Below are 22,144 nucleotides of genomic sequence, written 5' to 3' on the forward strand. Positions count from 1 at the left end.
ACCATGGGATGACTTCCTCGATGATGGCCAAAACTCCAGCACCCAGTCCGGGGCTGTGGAAGAGGGGCATTCCGGAGCCAACATGACCTCTAGGCTTGTTCTGGCTACCGGCAACACATCTTTAATGCGGGGGTGGCCAACAGTAGCTCTCCAGATGTTTTTTGACTATAACTCCCATCAGCCCCAGCCAGCGTGGCCAATGGCTGGGGCTGATGGGAGTTGTAGGCAAAAAAAATTGTGGAGAGCTACCATTGGCTTTAATGGATGACCCACAGAAGTGCAGGAGAAAATGGTGCTGCATTTGAGGAATTGCCCCACCACTGTTCCTCAGTTGGGAGCAGTGGCCATATCAGGGAACCAGTTTTGGCATGAAACAGCACCGACTGGCAGTGTGGCTTCTACTGTCTCTCTCCAGAATTTCCGGTGCCAAACTCCCACTGGGAAACGACAGGATAGTCATTCCAGGTAGGGTCTCATTTGCCTCTGGAATGGTCTCCAGATCTTCTAACTCACCTGCTAGTTCAGAACCTTCCGCCTTCACTTCCCCTTCTGGTTGACCATCTGGTTGTGTCTGTGCAGTGACTGCATCCATTGGCTCTGGGTGATACACCAGCAGCTGGTTGTTGCCACCATCTCCCTCTAGATGGTCATCTGTCACAACAGTCTGGTTGTTCCTTGGTCACTCATCAAACTGCACCACTCTGCTTATAGTAATTTGGTTAAGGTTTGGGTCTAGCATTCTGTATCCTTTCCTTTCTGGAGAGTAACCTACAAATATTTATTTAATTTTTAAAGCATCCGTCCCCATTTACACGGGGCTCTTATTCAGCTCTGGGTTCTAGTCTGGATCTCTTTTATTTTGGTATATGGGCATAGGCCTTGGATGCAAATACCCTATGTTTTGTTTGGCTTTCTGTTATTCCATAACTCATAAGGAGTTTTCTTTGTGACTTCGGCTGGCAACCTGTTTTGCACATTAACCATGATGAAGAAGAAGATATTGGATTTATATCCCGCCCTCCACTCTGAAGAGTCTCAGAGCGGCTCACAATCTCCTTTACCTTCCTCCCCCACAACAGACACCCTGTGAGGTGGGTGGGGCTGGAAAGGGCTCTCACAGCAGCTGCCCTTTCAAGGACAACCTCTGCCAGAGCTATGGCTGACCCAAGGCCATGCCAGCAGGTGCAAGTGGAGGAGTGGGGAATCAAACCCGGTTCTCCCAGATAAGAGTCCGCACACTTAACCACTACACCAAACTGGCTCTCCGATCATTGTAGCTTCTCTGTAATGCCTGTAGAGAAGGCCTGAATCACTTAGCATGCATCTGACCATATCTGTTATAGAGCAATTCTTGCACTCAGCAACTCCATTCTGTTTTAGTGTGTTGGATACAGTAAGTCAGTGCCGCATTTCATGTTCCCTTAGGAATGCCTGCACTGATCTAGACATGTACTCACCACCACGGTAAGACTGAATGGTTTGGGATTTCCTGTTGAACTTGTCAGAAAACCATGGCAATGTAAGTGTCTCAGCTTCTGCTCAGTTTGCAGTTTTTCTTTCAGCAAATAACACACTGTATATCTTGAAAGATCATCAATAAAAGATAACAGATAAGTGTTATTTCCAAACCAGTTAATGCTGGTTTGATAAGTCCACATAAGTCAATCTGAATTATCTCAAGTGGTTGCTTAGAGCATCTCTGTTTTGGAACAGAAGGCCAAGTTACCTTTCCCTTTATAAATCTTAACACACAATTGACTATCATTGACACACCTGCTTATATTGATACCTGTTACCAAGACCTTTGTTTGTAGTTTCAAGATGGCTTCTGGGACACAGCTAATCTCCTGCACCAAAGCTCCAAGGACTTCTGGTCAGGGGTTGTCTTGGCTGTACAGGCCTTTGGTTCCTGACAATGTAGCTCAAAGCCTCCATTCCTGAGAGCACCTGTGGAATATAGCTCACCTCGGCATGAGACAGTACATATATTATTGTCAAAGTGTATGGCAAATCCCTTTGTGAGAGTGTAGACACACTTAGCAAATTTGCCTTTAAATCAGGAATGTACAAAACATAATTCCTAGTTCAAATTTCAGTTCTATCATACCTACTTGGCAATTTAGCGTAACTTTTCCTTTCCTTGTATGTCCACTTGATCTGCCATTGGCTAGGCACACTTTTCCTGAAGCATTTGTGTACAAGTTCATCAAACAAATTGATATCTGATGTCATATGTATGGAAGCACCCCTATCAATTAGCCAAGGCTTGTGATTTTCATTGATTTATGATAAATGAGATACACCATAATTAAATAGCTTTCTTTCAGAGAAATCCTTCTGTCTCTGTGTTTGAGTGCGAGGTTGCTTGCTGGTGCTTGCATTTGCATTTCTATTGAGCAAGCACTCCCTCTGGAAAGAGCTGGCTTGTTGCAACTGAAGCAGTGAGGGCAGTTCTTTTGTCCTTAGGGTTGGGCTTTCTGTCGTCAATTGGCTTAGTTCCTGCCCCTTGACCTGGCCTCTCAGACCATGTAACTTGAGTCATTGTTTATGGTACTCAGTTCTTACCAGCTCCAGAATGTCTTCCAAATTAGAATCTTTCCCATTAAAAGAACACAGAAAAGGATTCAGGCAGGGAACTTATAAAAAGTCCAATTTGTAAATCCTAGCACTTCACCAGCAGCTAGAAGCTGATCAATTAGATTTAGTAATGTTTCTATATGGGTCTCTGTGTTTCCACTTTCTTGCAGCCTAGTTGAGAAAAGTTCTCTAAAGAAAGAAATCTTGCTAGCCTAGTCTTGCTTTCCATAGACCTTTCATAAGGCTTCAATCATCTCTTGTTCAGTTTCTTGCCCTTCTTTGTATAACAATTGGAAATTAGCCAGCGTACGAATAATCAGATTAGCCAGCGTACGAATAATCAGATTAGCCAGTGTACTAATAATCTGATTTTGTGTTTTAACCATCTGCATTCTCTCATCTCATCCTCTCATTTTCAGATCTCAAAGGTCATGGAGAAGTTAAAGAAAAATCAGCTTTTTCCTCTTTGATCAGGTGCCCAGTGCCAAAAAGCCATGCGTTGAAATGATCTCACCTAATTTTGTCTAGGATTCCATATCATTGGGCCATAGTTTAGCAATACAAAAGGAAGAGAGACAGAGGTAGTGGGGAGTTTCTTTCTGCACTCAGAACTTGAATTCTATCTTTTGTTCTTGCCAGCAGCGGTGACGCTTTGTAAGCAAGAGTCACAAAAAAATAAGAAACATTCCTTTAAAAATTTTAAAATTCACTCTGAGCCTATAACCCTATTGGTATATTTGGTTAATATAGCAGAATTTGTCCGGTCTTAGAAGCTTGACACTGAATGCAGTCGGTACATAAATCACCCAATAAGTATATTGCAAAAAAGAATAAACTTACATTTATTCAAGTAGCTCCAGTTCACATTCAGGTTACAGTCAAAAGAACCAAATCTAAAGAATACTTTGTCACAAATGGCCCTCTTGTCCAGCATCATATGTGGGAGTATGAGGTTACAGGAGAGACCTGCAGAGACGTGTGTCTCTGTAAAAGGCCATATGGAGGGGAGGGAAGGAGAGAGTGAAAGGTCAGAGGACAGCTCCCAGGGTAAGACAAAGAGATTCAAGGAGATAATGCCTATACATACTTAGAGTGATGTAACTCCTCCCAATGTCCAGGCATGCTGAGTCCCTGCAACAATCATTCAGTTCAGTTCAGGTCTCAAGTATGGGGAGAAGAGGTTAAATCTTTCCTCTTCACTATTGCCTTCACCTAAAACTCACTGGGCCTTTTCAGATGAAAATAGCATGTGGGAGAAAAGCCCTCCCCATTGCACAAAAGTCCTGAACAAAATTGGGCCCCCTTTTCTTTAAGACAAATCAAACCTAAGAGTTCTGTTTATAGTTTGACCCCTCAGGTCATAAAGTTTATTTGGATCTAGGGTTGCCAGATCTTGGTTGGGAAATACTTGGAAATTTTGAGGATGGAGCCTGGGGAGGGTGGGGTTCGGGGAAAGGAGGCACCTCGGTAGGGTACAATGCCATAGACTCCATATTTCAAAGCAGCCATTTTCCCGGGGAACTGGTCTCTGTTGTTTGGAGATGTGTTATAGGAGCAGACCTCCAGACACCATGGGGTGGCTGGCAACCCCATATGGGCTGACCTTAGGGTTGCCAAGTCCAATTTAAGAAATATCTGGGGACTTTGGGGGTGGAGCCAGGAGACATTAGGGGAGGAGCCAAGATCAAGGCTGTGACAAGCATAATTGAACTCCATAGGGAGTTCTGGCCATCACATATAAAGGGACGGCACACCTTTTCAATGCCTTCCTTCCATAGGAAATAATGAAGGATAGGGGCACCTTCTTTTGGGGCTCATAGAATTGGACCCCCTGGTCCAATCATTTTGTAACGTGGGGGATATTTTGGGGAGAGGCAATAGATGCTGTACCGAAAATTTGGTGCCTCTACCCCAAAAAACAGCCCCCCCCCCAGAGCCCCAGATACCCACGGATCAAATCTCCATTATTTTCTATGGGAATAAATCTCCATAGGGAATAACAGAGTTCCCAGCAGACATTTCCCTCCCCTCCCCCTGCTTTCTGACGACCCTGAAGTGGGGGGAGGGCCTCCAAACCGGGGGCTCCCCTGCCCCCACCTGGGGATTGGCAACCCTAGCTGACCTAAATCTTAGGGCTGTTTTGAGAATAAAATTGAGCCAGGGGACAGCCACATATGCAACCATTAACTTCTTGGAAGAAGGGTGAGATTAAAATGTACATACATTTATTATAGATTTTCTTGGATAAATAAATAATTTGAATCATAAAACAGAACCCGCTCACTGGAACTATGAATGCTGCCCGTTCTGGTGTACTAGATAGCTCAGACTATGAAGACTATACAATAGCTCAGATGTTTCTAAGGAGCTCAAAAATATGTTAGAAAATTCTTGAATGGTTTCCAGGAAGCATCTGTCCTACAGTGTGAGATTACGTAGCAGGGGAAACTTTCTGGACTTCTGAGAACTGCAATCTGATGGCATACATAGTGCACAGAAACCCAGGATACAGATATAGCAGAATTCAATGTTGAGCCTTTCCGGGACTGTACAAATTCAGACTTCAGGTTTCCATAGCAATCCTAGTAATGGTGTGTGGGGGGGGGGGAGGTATGTCTGTACTTAGTCCAACGATGGGCCAGTTGGTGGTGCTCATTTTTGGTTCTGATATGGTGTCAGGGAAAAAAAACAAATGGAATTGGTTCCTTTTTTTATTGTGGACTTAAGAAGTCGCTTTGTCCTGTTAGCCTCCCAGAGATCACACAGAGCCATTGGGATTATCCATTGCATTTATTTTGACTCTTGGTTGCTTTGCCTGCTCCACGCCACAAAGTAATCAGCATCCCCACAATCAAAACACATTGGAGTGGGGGATAAAAAGACAGCGATAGGAAACTGTGGTCATGGATTCACACAGCCAAGCCTTCACAGGATAGCTGCATTCATGCAATAGGACTTAGGCCTTGGCGAGACTCCTAGGCCTGCCTCAGACCAGCTCATCAGGTACCATCCTCAGCAAACCCAGGTCTGTGTTTCTCCATCTCCTGAATGTCCCCACTTGCCGCTGAATGCAGCTAGGTGAACTTCTAAATCTGGTTTTCAGAATGGCTTCCACCATTTTCATTGAGACATATCAACTCTCGCTTGCTATGGACCCTTCACAAGCCAAGCTTTATGGCAAAACTAGAAGATCAGGGTGGGTTTCCTCATCTCTGTTGATGAATAATTCCCCTCATTCCATGTGTGGCTGCACTAGTGAGCAACTGCAAAGGCAGAGAGCTATCACCCAAGGCCAGTAAGAGGAAAGGCATCTTGATCCTCCCATCTCTTCCTCTATGGTGAAATCCAGCTCACTTCCCCGCCCCCACACACACACACAACGGAAGCACAGTATGTGTCCAGGGAAGCCTGAAGAGGGGCACATGTTTGCCTGGCCATGGAAGGACAAAGGATGTGAGTTTGGCAAACTTCTGTCTGTTTGTATGGGGTTCATTATGAGTGTTTTGCAGGCCTCAGAATAGGCTGTGGGCAAAAGAGTATTGAGGGAGTGAAGTGTTCATGTATGGCGTGAGAAGGAGGGCATGTGGGAAGGCGGAACTTCAAGGAGGCTTGCAGGGAGATAAGATTTCTGTGTCTGCATCAGTTCTGAAGGACAAGAAAGGATAATTGTGTGTCTGTAAGTGACAGAAAAGTACATGCTGCAGGAATGAATTTGCAGAGTGGAAGGTAAGGAAGGAGAAACTGTTAGCAGGTGCCTGCTCACACAGATGGCAAGAAATCCCACGGGTGTGTCTACCAGTTCTGGATTTCTCCTTTCCTTGGTGTTTCAGGTTATTGGCTGCTTCTAAGAGTGGGACTGGGGTGGACACCATATGCCCTAGCCTTAGGGACCTAAAATGTTGAAGAAGCGTTCCATCCCTATATCGTGTGTCAGCTACCCGTGGGAACTGAATTTTCCCAGTGTTAAGCCTTCATTGCAGGCTGCAAGGTTGATCCCCCTTTTTCTTCTCCCAGCTCAAATTAATGATGGCCCACTTCTTAGGGCTGCAGGTGACTTATTTTGCTGTTCTTTAACAAAAAGGACTGGTTTCTTCCAGGTACCTGATTTACACAGGGTGTAATGCAGCACTTTAGGCATAACACACAAGGGAACCTTTAAGGTCCAAGAGAGGTGCTATTTTGGTGAGGTGGTTTTCTTGCCTTGGCCTAGTAATGTCCTTGCTCCGTAACTCCTCACATTTCCCAGAGTAAGTCACCCCTCCCTGACCCCAGCCCCACTGTAGAAAATGTTGTCAATCTGCCATTTTCTGTCATTTGGCACTGATTCACCCCTCTAAGGCAGCTTACTGCCAGGACTGGTGGGTGGAGTGAAGAACAACGGCCAGTGCTGGCGACTCTTCCTGATTCATGAGGTATATCAACGAGTCCCACCCTGGCTGGGTGGACAGGTGCTTGGCCCTTCACACACCCTGCTGGAATGTTCTGTGGCTCCTCCAGCAGGGCAGATGGCTAGGGCATGTGGCTGCTGGCGCCATGGTAGGAGCGCAGTAAGACCTTGTGCTTGGTGGCCACCTCGTTGCGCCGACGCTGGTGCTCCACCAAGAACTCTTTCAGGCGACTAGTGGTGAAAGTGAGGGTCTGGCGCCGCAGCTTCATCAGGTAAGCATCTTGGAGCCAAGGGTTGGCAAAGCAATCTTTGATAGTGGGGCGACTCCTGCAAGGACAAGAATTACCAGTCAGAAACAGTTCTTCTCTCAGCCCTTTCTGTCCTCCAAAGAAACAGTGTTTGGAACTCAGCAGTCTTGTCTTCTAGGATCGCCCCATTCTTTCTTACCAGGAATCCTGCCATTTAGCCTCGTTTAGTGACCACCGGGCACCATCTGACCTGGCTTTGCAAGAGGGACCTTGTGATTTATAATTCTTGTTCTACAGTGCTTAAGGCAGGGGTCCTCAAACTTTTAAAATAGGGGGCCAGTTCACTGTCCCTCAGACTGTTGGAGGGCCGGACTGCCGTTACTGTACAAGGCCGCGGGCCGTCAGTTCTCCGTCTTCTACATCTCTCTCCCTTCCCCACACCACACACCCCGGCCTGGGAACTCACCTCACCTCGGTATCACCTCACACTCTGTCTCCGCCGCCTCAGCCCAGTGCCGGAAGTGTGCGTTGCTAACACGAGTTTAGGTCGAACGTCACTTCCGGTCTGATTTTGCCATAACCCGGCGGGCCGCATAAACGTCCTCAGCGGGCTGCATTTGGCCCGCGGGCCGTAGTTTGAGGACCCCTGGCTTAAGGCATGTATCTGAACACTAGAGGGAGTTCTTTCAGCCTAAGAAGCCTTCCTCCAACTTAAGTGGCTCTTCTTTCCACTAGTGTTGGAGGAAAGTTTCAAACTTTTCTCTATGAAGTGGCAGGATACTGGCCACTGTCTTCAGACACTTTAAAATCAAATGAGGATGATTTCAGAGTTGCTGAATCAGGACTGGTTTCAGGATGTGCTGTATTACTGCTGATAATACTGACAGCCATTTTGGCTCACGCAGCTCACATGACTTTATCATAAGATGCCATATTGTAAGGGTTTCCTCCCCAAGACTGTGAATGAAGCAGTCCCATTGCCGGACAATGCCCTGCTTTTTATCAAGAAATGATGAGATGGATCCAGCCAGCTTTTTCATTCAACCTCACCAAATTCTCCTCCTTAAGCCAGTCTCTGTCTCACATGCTTTTAATCCATGCAGATCCTGAGATGTTCAGCATAGCCTTTCTGGGTGGTCAGGTTGAACCCTCTCATCCCTTTCTCTCCATTGGAAAAGCTGGATGGATCCAACCCTATGACTCTTCCAAAACTCTACTGCACAAAAGCATTCATGAAGAGAAACTCCCTTCCCATTACTTGAGATCTGGCTTGAAGCTTTCCTAAATTTTGGATCAGGCTGATTTGAAATTGCCTGCATGTGGCAATTCATCCCCACTTGTGATGCTGCCCCTAGACCTGTTCCCCTTCTTTTTCTGCCACTTACTATGGATACAATAATGAAAATAATGTAACCGAGATTCAAAATTTTTTACGAAAGCTTTTTAAATAATGTGGTTTGCGCACACTAAATTCATTTAACAACTTAAGTGGGTGAGACAATCAATTGTATTCCATAACACAATGCACCTAAGCACACATACAATATCAAAGATTTCAGGTTTTCACGGCTGGTAACATCATTAGGGTTTGTAGACTGTTTCGGGCTCAAGTGCCGTGTTCTACTAGAGAAAGTTTTCCTTCCGGATGTTTCGTTCTCAGCTGCGGAGAACATCCTCAGTGGCGTTGCAGCCTGCTCCGGCTGCAACGCCACTGAGGATGTTCTCCGCAGCTGAGAACGAAACGTCCGGAAGGAAAACTTTCTCCAGTAGAACACGGCACTTGAGCCCAAAAGATTCTACAAACCCTAACACATACAATACTTCACAGAATTTGATTCCATTAAAAAGTGCTTGGTGCAGAAAAGCGATTGTAGAATAAAGTGCCATAATTAGTCTTATAGTCCGTTTCATGAAGACTCTACAATATCCACCTCTGACGGAGCCTAGAGCCAGCTTGTAGCTTGTCGCACCGTTTCCAATCTCTTTCTCAAAGAGGGGTGTCCAAAGTCTTTTCAAACTTTTACTACACAGAATCAATCAATAATGAAAACCATATTCATATTACAATTTTTTAAAAACATTACAGTGATTTTTAAGCACTTACCATCATAAGAATATACAACAGCTTAAACAAGCACTCAAAACCTTCCAAGGGTGTATCACTGCAAGAAGGCAAGTTATCCAAACAGTTTTTTAAAGATGCAGCACCCAAAATGCAAAACACCTGTCGAATGAATTTAAAGAGACCAGAAAACTACTGAAAATGCAAAACAAAATATTTCATTTCAGCTTCGAAAGAAAATTTACCTTAGTTTTTGAGGCTAAAAAGGAATTCTACAAGTGAATTAGATTATTTCTGATGAATGGCTCTAACCCAAGAGGAGCAATATCTATCCTTTAAAATTAGTGATGTGATATTCGCGGGGCAATGGCTGAGATTGAGGCAAGTGGTGATTGAAAGTAGGCTCACCCTAGCCTCTATCCTTAGCAAGCCAGTTTCCAAGCGTAGTACTGCATTGGAAACACAGGTTGGAAAGTAGAAAAGTGTGCTAGCTCCAGCATCCTATCTCTCAAATCTAGCAATACCATCCCACAGAAGGGCCTTTTCCATGGCCCATTGCAATATCTTTCCTTCAGCAGTCGTCAGGGGCCACTTTAAAAAGGTTCCTATGGCTGAGCGGGTCTGCCCTTGTGGTGCAGATAAAGTGGAAACGATTTACCATGTGTTGCTTGGGTGTGGCCTTTACCTAGGCATACGTGCCAGGTACATCTGTTCTTTGTTTGAGGGATGCCTGGGGTTCTCTATTTATAAAATCAGAAATATGCTGTTATCAGAGTCTAACCTCCAATTTACGTCTAATTGTGCCAAATTCTTGACGGCAGCTAGGAGAATTCGTGAGGATTATGTAACGAAGGGGTCTTGAAACTGTCCTTTTTAAAATTATTTTTGAATATTCCCAAACTTGTATTTTACTTTATCTTAATCCCTGAGTACTCTGTATACTACCATAAATGCTATTGAAACTGAAACAAATGTTAAGTAGTGTATTTTAGTTAACATTTTACTGGAGCTGTATAATCTTTTAATTTTTATCTGTATTTTTTATATCATGTTTTACCTTTTTAGGTCCCTCTAGATTTTTACAATTTTTCTTGGGGTGTTCTTGGTCTGCATTGTACTGTGTATTTGGTCATGGACTGTAATAAAGCAAACTGAATGGATTATAAGCACCATAGAGATGCCTTAAGTAGTAGTTTTTTGCAACGGGGGTTTCCTTTAAAAGTTGTTACAAAAGCTTCTAGTAGTGCTGATTGTGCAGATAGATCTACATTATTGCAGAGAACTACTAAGGGTAAATGTAATGATATCACTTGTGCATTGGATTATACTCCACATGCTTTTGCCATTCGCTGAATAATTAACCAACAATGGCATCTTCTATCTGAAATTCCGGGATATAAAGATCCACCTTATGTGGGCTTTCAACGAACTGTTGCCTTTAAAGATGTTTTAGTACATTCTGATATGTACAGAGCTTTGGTACCATCTACTGGCCCATATAGACATTACCAGTGTGGAAATTGCCAAGTCTGTCTCTTTGCGATCCAAACAAAAATTTTTATACCTCCGGGAAAGAATTTACAAATTAAATTATCTCATTTTAGTAACCGTAACACATCCTATGTCGTGTATGCCATTTTTGTGGCTGTGGGAAAATCTATGTAGGTAACACAACCCGACCTGTTTACATTCAGGTGGTGGAACATCGTTTTCATATTAAAATGAAAAATTTGGAAGCCCCTCTTAGAAATCATTATTTAGAGGCTAATCACCATATTGATGAAATGCAGTTTATTGTTTTATACAAATACACAGGACGACATGATGATTTTGCCAAGAAATCTTTATTGCGTGAAGAAACTTTTTGGATCTTCTGGTTACAATCTCTAGCTCCAGAATGGATTAAATAACTGTATTGATTTTTTCCTGTTATCTGTGAATATTTTGTTTTGCATTTTCAGTAGTTTTCTGGTCTCTTTAAATTCATTCGACAGGTGTTTTGCATTTTGGGTGCTGCATCTTTAAAAACTGTTTGGATAACTTGCATTCTTGCGGTGATACACCCTTGGAAGGTTTTGAGTGCTTCTTTAAGCTATTGTATATTCTTATGATGGTAAGTGCTTAAAAATCACTGTAACGTTTTCTAAAAATTGTAATTTGGATATGGTTTTCATTATTGATTGATTCTGAGTAGTAAAAGTTTGAAAAGACTTCGGACACCCCTCTTTGAGAAAGAGATTGGAACCGATGCGACAAGCTACAAGCTGGCTCCAAGGCTCGGTCAAAGGTGGATATTGTGGAGTCTTCACAAAACGGACTATAAGACTAATTATGGCACTTTATTCTACAAGCGCTTTTCTGCACCAAGCACTTTTTAATGGAATCAAATTCTGTGAAGTATTGTATGTGTGCTTAGGTGCATTGTGTTATGGAATACAATTGATTGTCTCACCCAGTTAAGTTGTTAAATGAATTTAGTGTGTTCAAACCACATTATTTAAAAAGGTTTTGGATTTCAGTTATATTATTTTCGTTATTGCATCACGTTTTTTTTTTTTTCTGTTTTCAACCTTTCTGTGATTCTCCTTATTAGCTGTGGACTTACCATGGATAGGCAGAGAGGACCTTACGAATGAAGAGTGCAGCACTCTGAGAGACATTGGGGTACAGTTTGAAGGCATCGTAGCGCCCTGCTAAAATCCTGCTCTCTGTCTCCAAGGGATCAGCTTCAAGGAATGGTGACCGACCACTGAGCCTGATAGTCAGGTGAGAGAGCAGAGAGGGTGCAGAGTCATTCTCAGGAAGACCATGATATCATTCATCTATCCAGTTCTGCAAACTACAGATGAGAAAGAGCACTTCCATAGGAAGTGCCACACTGCAGTTATTTATCAGAGCAAAGGTATACCAACTGGTGGGAGAACATCCAGGGAACTGCAGGAGCATGGCCTGCTTCTGTTCCTTTTGTGGACAAGGCCAGATGAGGCAGAAAAAGATCTGAGGTTAATTCTTTCTGCCTAAGATCTATTTCTGCTTCCCATCTGTGTTCTCCTGCAGGTCAGATTCTTGCATGCACCCACTCTAGCCTTCACAACGAGTTACGTACATGATGTATGTGAGGACTCCCACACCCCAGACATCAGCTGCTGAACCCATTGGATCTCCTTTCACCATTTCTGGAGCTGTAAAGGAAAAAAAAGAACCCCAAAAAATTACTGTGGGTGGTGCAAAGAGCAGTTTCTGCTCATTGTGCTAGGCAGAATCAGTTGCTGAACTTGACCGAGTCCTTTCAGCTGCAAGGGAAAGATGCCTGTTAATTTCCAGTAGCCTAGTCCAAAGGGTGAGCTGAGCTGCCTCACAGCATAGCGGAGCTATGGACAGTAAACACTTCAACAGGTAAGAGAAGCAGACATTTGCCCTTGGTTGCATTGCTACGTTAAGGAAGATGTGGTGTATGTCATATGGACAAGGAATGCTCAGACCACAAGAGGGTGAAGCAAAAAGATCAAGACAAGAATACTCGGCTGCGGCCAGTGAGAAAGACAGGGAAAGGATGGATGCACAGCCACAAACATCTCAATATGGGAGTGAACTCTAGATGGTAATATCACCCAGTCATTCTCTTATCAGTCCTGCCAAGGAACATTCACTACAAGGGCACGACATCTGAGAGATATTCAAAAGGCCCTGTAAAGTTTTGCTCAGTGCTGTAAATCCCAGGCAGGAATTTACAATCAGGAGAGGGATTCCCACGTGCTTCCTCCGCAGCCAGCCTCGTCAGTTCTCCCACCAACTCAAAAATTCCCTTTCATGTATCAAGGCCTATCAACTTACCTTTCACAAACTCCTTTGGGCATCATCCTGGCCAATCCTATGATATGCCAATAGCTTAAATATACTCACCCATGTATTCTAGCGTGCCAACACGGTGCCCTAGTTGGCGCAGCACTAGTGGGTTGTAATTTTGGGCGCTGCCAAAGTCTATTATTTTTACTGTGTTTAAGGAGGAGACAATAACGTTATCAGGCTTGAGATCGAGGTGGATGATGCGCCGCCCATGCAGATACTCTAATCCCTGGAGGATCTGTGTGACGTAGCCCACCACGTCATCCTCAGAGTAACGGAACCTGTAGGTGTAAACAGTCAATCAAGAGGATGAAGAGACCCCATGAGCCCACCCTCCTGTGCCACGCTCGTGCCAGTAACCTTAATGAGTTGCCATTAGCCCCAAACAAGACTACTAGAGAGCTTCAGCTAGACAGCAGAGACCTGATTGCTCAGTTACAATCTTTTTTATGTTGTGTTATATAAATGTGTTGAGATAATCTTTGCTTAGTTCTTTGGTACATTCGATCCCATTCAGGGCTGGCTGAAAGCTTTCTGCTGCCCTTTGCGAATTGAAATTTAGGCATCTCCCACTCCCCTAACTGTGCAGCATGATAATATAACACTAAACAATCAACATTTGACCAGGGCATTACTTTGCTATTTTCCTCTGTAATTAATTTAACCTGGATTAAATACGTCTTCCTGGGCACCATCACTAAGGGAGACTCAAACCATATATGAACATGCACAGAGAAGGGGGATAAATCCAAAACTGCAGGTAGCTTATCTCTGCCAAGATAGTAACATACCTGGGAGAAACACTTCTGTTATTTTGGTATATGAGTGTTAGCACACTTTTTTCCTGTGGTTCATCTGGCTCCGACTCCATTTTATGTGTGTGTGATATTGCAGGTAGACCCCCCCCCCCACACACAAAAAAAGTAGTGCATTTGTAATGGTTACTTTTTTGCACTTCCTAATCGTTAGATCCTCCTGAGGATAACCACGTGTAAGCTGAGAAACAGGCCTCCTTGAATGTTCAACGATCTGTCTTCTGTTATGTGTCCACAGGGGGAACGGAGGTCTTTTTTGTGCCTAATTCTTTATCCACATACCCTTTATTGGATTTCATTGCTTTGCCCCCAGCTTGCCCAATATCCCATTTCATGGAGATTGTTCTAATTTGAATCATAGCCTAAAGATTTTCGCAATTCCCCCACCTACTCTAGTTCTGTACCATCAGCAAAAATGTAACATTCTTTTGAAGTCGTTAATCATAATATTGAATAGTGCTAGATCCGGGACAGAGATTCAAAGCATTTGGCTGCAAGCATTAAAAAAAATAAAATAAAAACAAGGGGCTTTGGAAAGCTCTTGTTTATAGAGAATACTGGGAAATAAGAGCCTCTGTTGTAAAATGTGTTAACAGCATTGACAGAAGACACCTGGGTTCTTCTTGGTAGCATTCAGGACAAATTTCCGTGATGATTTAATATGATTTATTTATGCAATGCCGTAAATAATGTTTGTGATGCTTAAACAAAACAGACATAACAGAAGCAGGTATCTGCCTCAAGGAGCCTAATCATACAATTGAAGGGAAGAGGATGAGAAACTTTTATCCTGCTATTCCTCCAAGGAGCACAGAACAGCGCACACGCTTCTCTCCCCCCACCCCATTTTATCCTCATAAGAATCCGGTGAGGTAGACCTCAGGTCACACAGGAAACTTGATGACTAAGGGTGAGGTGCACTTCAACCTGAGTGTCCCAGATCCTGGTCCAGCTTTCTAACTACTCTGCTAGAGAGAAGAAAAGGAGTGGTGCGGAAACATGGCATAAACATGAGCATATCCAGCAACCCATTCTTAGGAATCCACTCACATCATTCCCATGATGGAAGTCATAGTGTGGGAATGACTTGCATACTCTTTCCCAAGGGACTTGACAGATCCCTGTGAGTGAGAATAATAATGTGGAAAATGGTCCTGCCTCAACAGCCGCTGTTCTGTCAGCTTGGGCCCTTACAGCATGTGGTATGGCTCCTTTTCTGGAACTATGCTAAACGTGTCTTTAGAATGTCTCCAGAGGACAGGTTAATCTTGCTGCGTTCATTTTGTGTCAGATTATAGTCTGGATGATGACAGTAAATATTATTATTTGAGTAACACGGAGGTGACTGGACTAAGTGACCTTCATTTCCCTTCCACTCTGCTAGAGAGGAGGAAAGGAGTGGTGGGGAAACATGGCATAAACATGAGCATATCCAGCAACCCATTCTTAAGGAATCCACTCACATCATTCTGTGACTCATCTTCTTTGATTGCCATTAAGAGACCAAATCTCCTATCACAGATTTCCACCTCTACTAAAACTGGTTTGGATATGCAGAGATCCCAAAGTGCATGGCCAAAGTGATATTGGAGATATTCTGTGAAAGCTCTTTTGTCCTGGTCTGTAATTATATGTGACTTTACCTCCCAAACTCCTTCGTTGCCCATGCCTACTCCTCCCAGACACAGCTTTGTCTTCTATGCCATGAGCCCCCAACACACCTGTCAATGAAGTGGTAGAGGATCTCCTTCCCTGTGCAGTGTTCTGTTATGAGCACCAGATACCGGGGTGTGATGTAAGCTTCGTGCAATGCCATGATGCGCTCGTGGTGCAGCCCCTTAAGAAGTTCATATTCCTGCAGAACACTCTGTTTATCCTCTGCCTCATAGGGCACAATCTTGGCCATGAAGCGTTTCCCTGTGGCATTCTCTTTGCATTCTCGGATCACTCCAAACCGACCCCTGAACATACATAAGGAACATGTTCAGTGCCTACCTTGGCTTGTCCAATTGAGGCTAAGACACAATCCCTCAACAAAGCACAAGGAAGGTAAGAGGCAGGCATACTACATTCAAAGCAGAGCTGATGGCTTCCCTACTTCCCAAGCAGCTTGGCTTCTCAATACCTGGGCCTGCTGGCCAAGAGCTCCAGTTGGCATCACAACCAGTTGACCTGTAGCCTAGAAGTTCCAATTCTACAACCAGTTGACTTGTAGCCTAGAAGTTCCAATTCTACAACCAGTTGACTTGTAGCCTAGAAGTTCCAATTCTACAACCAGTTGACTTGTAGCCTAGAAGTTCCAATTCTACAACCAGTTGACTTGTAGCCTAGAAGTTCCAATTCTACAACCAGTTGACTTGTAGCCTAGAAGCTCCATTGTGTGACTGGAGACTTTTTCCAGCATCATGGTAACAACTTCTGGAGAGAACATGAAACCACCCACACATCATCTTCACCATACATTTTTGTGACAGCCAAAGCAGAGCATGTACACCTCCCCTCATGAAGACAGATGTAATGCTCATGTTCATCTCTGCGGAAGGGAGATTTACTAGTTCTGCTTGGTACATTACAAAGAGGCACAGAGAACAGAAAGTATAACAAGTGCTTCTTGTTCCTATCCTGTGCTACAACAACATATTTTTAGCTTCTGGATTTTGAGAACAGCTGACACTCTAAAAGTGAGTACAGCGATCGAGGACCAAGTGATGTCCAGAGATCATGAGTTACTAATGCAATGTGTTTAATCACAGAAATTATATCACATGCGATGCTGGCCCTCTTCAAATCCCATCTTCAGAATACACATGAGGATTTATAAGGAAGTCATTTGTCAGTGGGGAGAGGTAGAGCATAAAAAGAGGAAGGTTTTCTTTTCCCTGTCCATTCCCATGAATTGTGCATCCAGTGAGCAAAGCGATGGGAAGAGGCAAGCAGCACTCAAAAAGTTCTTGAGAGATGTTGCTGGGCCTCCCCAGAGTCCCTTTGCAACCAGGTCCATGGAATCTAGTGGTCAAAGGGACCTTGGGAAGGCCCGTTGTACATCCTAAAAACTCTCAGGTGCAGGAGTGACTTTTTCCGTAGTTACTCAGTGCCTTCCTTTGGTTGGCTGGGAGAGAATGAGCTGTTCTTACTGCAATGGCTTCCACACAGAGCTGGGATTTTTGTAGTTTCTCTTCTGCTGGTATGGATGCAGATGAAATACAGTAGCAATGGGCTTGCACATGGCAGGGTTCCCCACAGTTTCCCCACCCCCCTGTCCCAAAAGCGGCCTCCTCCCCACCCCCCTTGGCTACCAAGGCTTTGACAATTTTTTAAAAATATAAATCAGCACTAGAATATCTTTACGCTGATGTGCCATTGTAATGATTGCAGCAACAGGTTCTCTGCATTCTCAGCTTTCAATTTTTTTAAAAGTAAGTCTAGTTTCTCTCCTTGTGAAAATATGCCTTTTCCCTTCTGCCTCTTCAAGCAAAGATGCTAGAGACTTACATTTTTAATGAAATCTGGGAATTCAGACAAGCTGTTGCACCTGCCATTACAATGGTGTATTGATAGAATGATATTCTAGTACCATTTTTTTTTTTAAAAAAAAAATCCTTTTGTGGCATGGTTAGGGAGAATGGCTACGATATGAGCTGGAAAAGCCAAATTTTAACACACACACACAGAGGGAAGGGAGGGAGAGAGAAGGAAGGGGGGAAGGAAGGAAGGAAGGAAGGAAGGAAGGAAGGAAGGAAGGAAGGAAGGAAGGAAGGAAGGAAGGAAGGAAGGAAGGAAGGAAGGAAGGAAGGAAAGAAGGAAGGAAAGAAGGGAGGGAGGGAGGGAGGGAGGAAGGAAGGTAATCCAGGCTTTATTGTGATCTTTCTTAAAACTTAAGCTCTTTCAATTGTGTGGGGAGGCTGCTTCTGCCAGTCCTCCCACCTGATTTGAATCACTGGCAGGGGCTTAAGAGCCTCCGCCCCCGCTGGTGATTCAAATAATGCTGGAGAGGCGGCAGAAGCAGCTGCACCCCCTTCCCATGCAATTTAAAGACCCTTTTAAATGAAGGGGGAGACCAGCTGTCTGTTTCTGCCTGTACTCCCCATGCCACTGTTCATTAGCTGATCAGTGGGGACTTTCACTGGCATGGGAAGGCAGCAGCTGCTCCTGGGGCTCTCCTGGGCAATTTAAATCACCCAGGAGGGTGGAGGCTACCTCCACCCTCCCAGGGGGCACCCAACTCGGCACCCCACCCAGGGCTGCTGCTCTAGGCAACTGCCTAAGTTCGCCTCATGGGTGTGCTGGTGGCTGCCTTATACTAAATCAGACTATTGGTCCATCAAGGTAAGTACTGTCTACTCAGATCAGCAGCAGCTCTGCAGGGTTTCAGACATTTCAAGGTCTTTCATATTTCCTGCCACCTGGTCCTTCTGACTGGAGATGCCAGGCTCAGAACTGGGATCTTCTGCATGCCAAACAGATGCTCAGTCACTGAGCCATAGCTCCTTCCCAGTCCGAGTGTCAGTCTGCCAGGCCAAAGTTTGACTTGGGTCTGCCAAGAAGTTTTGAGCCTGCTCTCTCCAGCTATTCATGGTGGCACTTGGGCCATTGTTGGCACCCAGCCATTACAATATCCATGGATAATTCAAATGGCCAAGAGAAATTAGTCATCAGCTGACAACTTCAGTATCTGATAAAACTTGTCTCAGTTTGATCAGTGCTATTTAACCCATTCCACAGAATGAAGCGAGGTAGAAGAATTCTAGACTGTACCCCTGCAGACCATTGTTTGAGATTCTCAGATTTATGGAGAACAGGTCCATCAGTGGCTATGATTCAAAATGGCTAAGGAGAGTCTCCCAGATCCAGAGGCAGTAAATCGCTGAATACCAGTGCCAAGGAACATCATAAGAACATAAGAGAAGCCATGTTGGATCAGGCCAATGGCCCATCCAGTCCAACACTCTGTGTCACACAGTGGCCAAAAGAAATTATATATATGGCTAATAGCTATTGATGGACCTCTGCTCCATATTTTTATCTAAACCCCTCTTGAAGGTGGCTATGCTTGTGGCCACCACCACCTCCTGTGGCAATGAATTCCACATGTTAATCACCCTTTGGGTGAAGAAGTACTTCCTTTTATCCGTTTTAAATTGTCTGCTCAGCAATTTCATCGAATACCCACGAGTTCTTGTATTGCGAGAAAGGGAGAAAAGTACTTCTTTCTCTACTTTCTCCATCCCATGCATTATCTTGTAAACCTCTATCATGTCACCCCGCAGTCGACATTTCTCCAAGCTAAAGAGTCCCAAGCGTTTCAACCTTTCTTCATAGGTCATCATCTAGTGACCTCTGTGCTCCAGTAAAAATGATTGGCCACTGTGTTAAAGAGGATGCTGGACTAGCAGGACCTCTGGTTTGACCCAGCAGGGCACATTTTCTTATATGCTATTTATTTGTTTGTTTGTTTTGGCTTATATCCCACCCTACCCTGCAAGAAGTACCCCATGTAAAAAGTGCATTGCAAGTAATAAATGAGCACACTAGGGAGATATGCTGAAACATTCTCGCTGAACATTCTAATGGAAGGAAGTTCTACTCCTTCCTCCTTAAGCTTGCTAAGGTATTTGGCTGGGGAGTATCTTGAGGGAGCATCCAAAAAAAAAAAAAATCTGCAGTCTGAAGTTGTACACCCCAAAATTCTACCAGTTCACCTCATTCTGCATAACATGTAGAATAGCTCCCAGTTCCATCTCTGATGGCTTGATTGCAAGAAGTGACTTTTGCAAATCACCTGTTATACAGTAAATACGGTTATGTGAACTGTCTCTAGTAGAGAACAGAGACAGAAGTACAAGTCGATCCTGGTTGCCTATAATGTAAAGTAGCAGGTTGCGCTACCTTGGGAAGAAAAGCGGGATTCAAAATTCTGAAGGAAGTGGGGTGTGGGTTGGGAATGCTGCTACTACAGCAAAGACACCTTTATAAAATTCAGGGTCAAAGACAACCCCTCACAGCGCTACTCCTTATCAAAAATCCTCACACAGAACTGGCATGTTCCTTACCTTGCTTTCTCATCCAGGAAGGTGTAGGGTTTTTGAGGGATCCCCTGACGCAAGGATGAGTCATCCTTTGCAGCTGAAGTAAGCCTTCCACGGGCACTGCTGCCAGTATCCCTGCTAGGGGTGATGTTCCGACTCACAATGCGTGTAGGGGAAGGCACTTCCTGTGAAGTGGGGGTTGTCAGAGGACTGGATGCACCTTCTGTGTTAGTGGGTGCTGCTGGTGGGTTAGAGACAAAAGAGGTGGCCACATAAGGAAGAGCTTTGGGGGAGATGGTCACTGCTGAGTCTGCCATGGGTGTTGGTAATGCAGGAGAGATAGGAGAGAATTCAGAGAGAGAAGAGCCAGGAGCGGCTGCTGGGCCAGGTGAAATCTTGGTGGTCGTTGAGGCACTGCGGGTACTGAGAGAAGATGCAGTCCTGGTAGGCTTCATTGCTGGCTCTGGAGAAGACACTGTGATGGTTGGACATTCAGAAGATACCTCTTTGGAGGACTGTGGCATGGTTGTAGTCTTCTCTTTCTCTGCAGCCAGAGATTTCTCCTCCTTGGCCTGAGCCTGTCCTACCATAGGCACTGACCCCTTCTGCTTCCTTGGAGGGGTGGAAGGCAGGGGTTCTGTGGTTCTGAGTGTTGACTGGGGATGTTGATCAGCAGGGGTTTGAGTGGATCTGGTGGAAGACACTTTCTCTAGGGCAGTTGTACTCTTCTTGGCAGTGATAGCTGAGTGGGCAGCCTTGGGTTCTGCATGTGAGAAAAGAGAATAGGACAGCCACAATAAGCAGAACCCTGGGCCCATGTCTCTGCATAGAGAGAGTTGAAAATTCACAATGTGTTCTGAGGCAGGCCATTCTCAGCCACTGAAGAGCAGAAATTCAAACTTTGGGTGCATTCACACTCACTAAATAATGCACTTTGCAACTGGATTTTTACTGTGTAAGAATAGCAAAATCCACTAGCAAAGAGTCGCTGTGTGAAAGCACTCTTTGACCCAGCCAACTGAAGTAAGACCCACTTGGGGGAAGCTGCGGTGCTATGCCACAGGGTGGGATTACAACTAGGTTCCTTTCCACATGACAGTCTTTTAGCATTGCTGTTGCATTGCTCTTCCATTATCAGGTGAAAGCAGAGTTACATGTGGTTCTACAGTTGATATAGCATCCCTGTTAGGAACCTGCATCTTCTGTCTACATGGAAAGGCAAATGTGGTTAGCACACCAGCTGGATAAACCAGCTTAGGAAGTTTGCTGGCTTGGCCTTGGCCCTTGGCCTTGGCCCTGTTGTGCCCCCTGTTCCCCACAGCTTTTGCAGATGTGGAGGACGACATTCTGGTTGGTCAGTTTCAGACAGTATTGCTAGCTTCTCTCAGAATCTATAAGCAATTTTATGTAACTCTACATAATGCCCACCTTTCAAAAGTGGCAGTAGCACCGTTTTGTTGTTGCTGTTGCTGTTCATTTATAGAATTAAAATGTACAAGTAGCAAAATAATAAGCAAAATAAAACAGATTTTATAGGAGCTCATACTTCCTGGCCCTTTAATTCATAATCTTATGTTATTTCTTCTTAGAGATCCCACAATCTGCTCTTTACTTTTTAACTGATCTTTGACTGGCACTGTTCCACTGTTGCAAACCAGAGGAATTCAATAAAATTTAGAAACCAGCAGGCAGTTTTACAAAATTTGTTTCCCTCCCCTTGCTGTGATTGACCTTTTGATTAAACATTTGCTGATTTCATTATCTCTGTGCAATTGGAGCTATTTAAAAATAACGGGACAAGGGACTGCATTGCACGTCACTTAAAAGAGACAGTGCAACCAAGAAAAGGCAGGGGTATCACCAACCCAGCCACTCTTCTTGACAGGTAGATTGATAGAACTTCGGACAAGTTCAACACAAAAAAATACGCCTACAAATCGATTTTGAAAACATTGGGCAGACAACATGGAAAACATTGGGCTGCTGTCAATGTTCCCTCTAAGCTGCAATGTCTTGTGAGCAAAAGTTCTACCTTGTGAGCTACTGGCATTAAAGTTGTGAGCTACTGCATAAATTAGTGTGCTCTGGGGTCATCCTTCCTGAGCTAAGACAAAAATGTGTGAGTTGGAGGCTAAAAACCTGTGAGCTAGCTCACACTAACTCAGCTTAGAGGGAACACTGGC

General features: G+C 44.3%; 1 protein-coding gene across 3 annotated transcripts in view; it reads right to left on the minus strand.

Moving 5' to 3' along the window:
* Positions 1-6,347: 6,347 nt before the first annotated feature.
* SPEG (striated muscle enriched protein kinase) overlaps positions 6,348-22,144 on the minus strand; it is a 171,270-nt gene continuing 155,473 nt past the window's right edge. For 2 of the 3 annotated variants that reach the window (XM_060261609.1, XM_060261606.1), the window contains 6 exons: positions 19,986-20,724; positions 15,657-15,896; positions 13,178-13,401; positions 12,381-12,456; positions 11,880-12,029; positions 6,474-7,291 (listed from right to left, as the gene is read on the minus strand). In XM_060261609.1, the coding sequence (XP_060117592.1) occupies positions 7,087-7,291; positions 11,880-12,029; positions 12,381-12,456; positions 13,178-13,401; positions 15,657-15,896; positions 19,986-20,724 (1,634 nt within the window). In that variant the 3' untranslated portion in view covers positions 6,474-7,086. Of the gene's footprint in view, positions 7,292-11,879; positions 12,030-12,380; positions 12,457-13,177; positions 13,402-15,656; positions 15,897-19,985; positions 20,725-22,144 lie in introns of all 3 variants that reach the window. The other variant, XM_060261605.1, reaches the window with a different exon arrangement.

The sequence above is a fragment of the Heteronotia binoei genome, chromosome 21 (assembly GCF_032191835.1).
Source record: "Heteronotia binoei isolate CCM8104 ecotype False Entrance Well chromosome 21, APGP_CSIRO_Hbin_v1, whole genome shotgun sequence".
NCBI classification, from domain to species: Eukaryota; Metazoa; Chordata; class Lepidosauria; order Squamata; family Gekkonidae; genus Heteronotia; species Heteronotia binoei.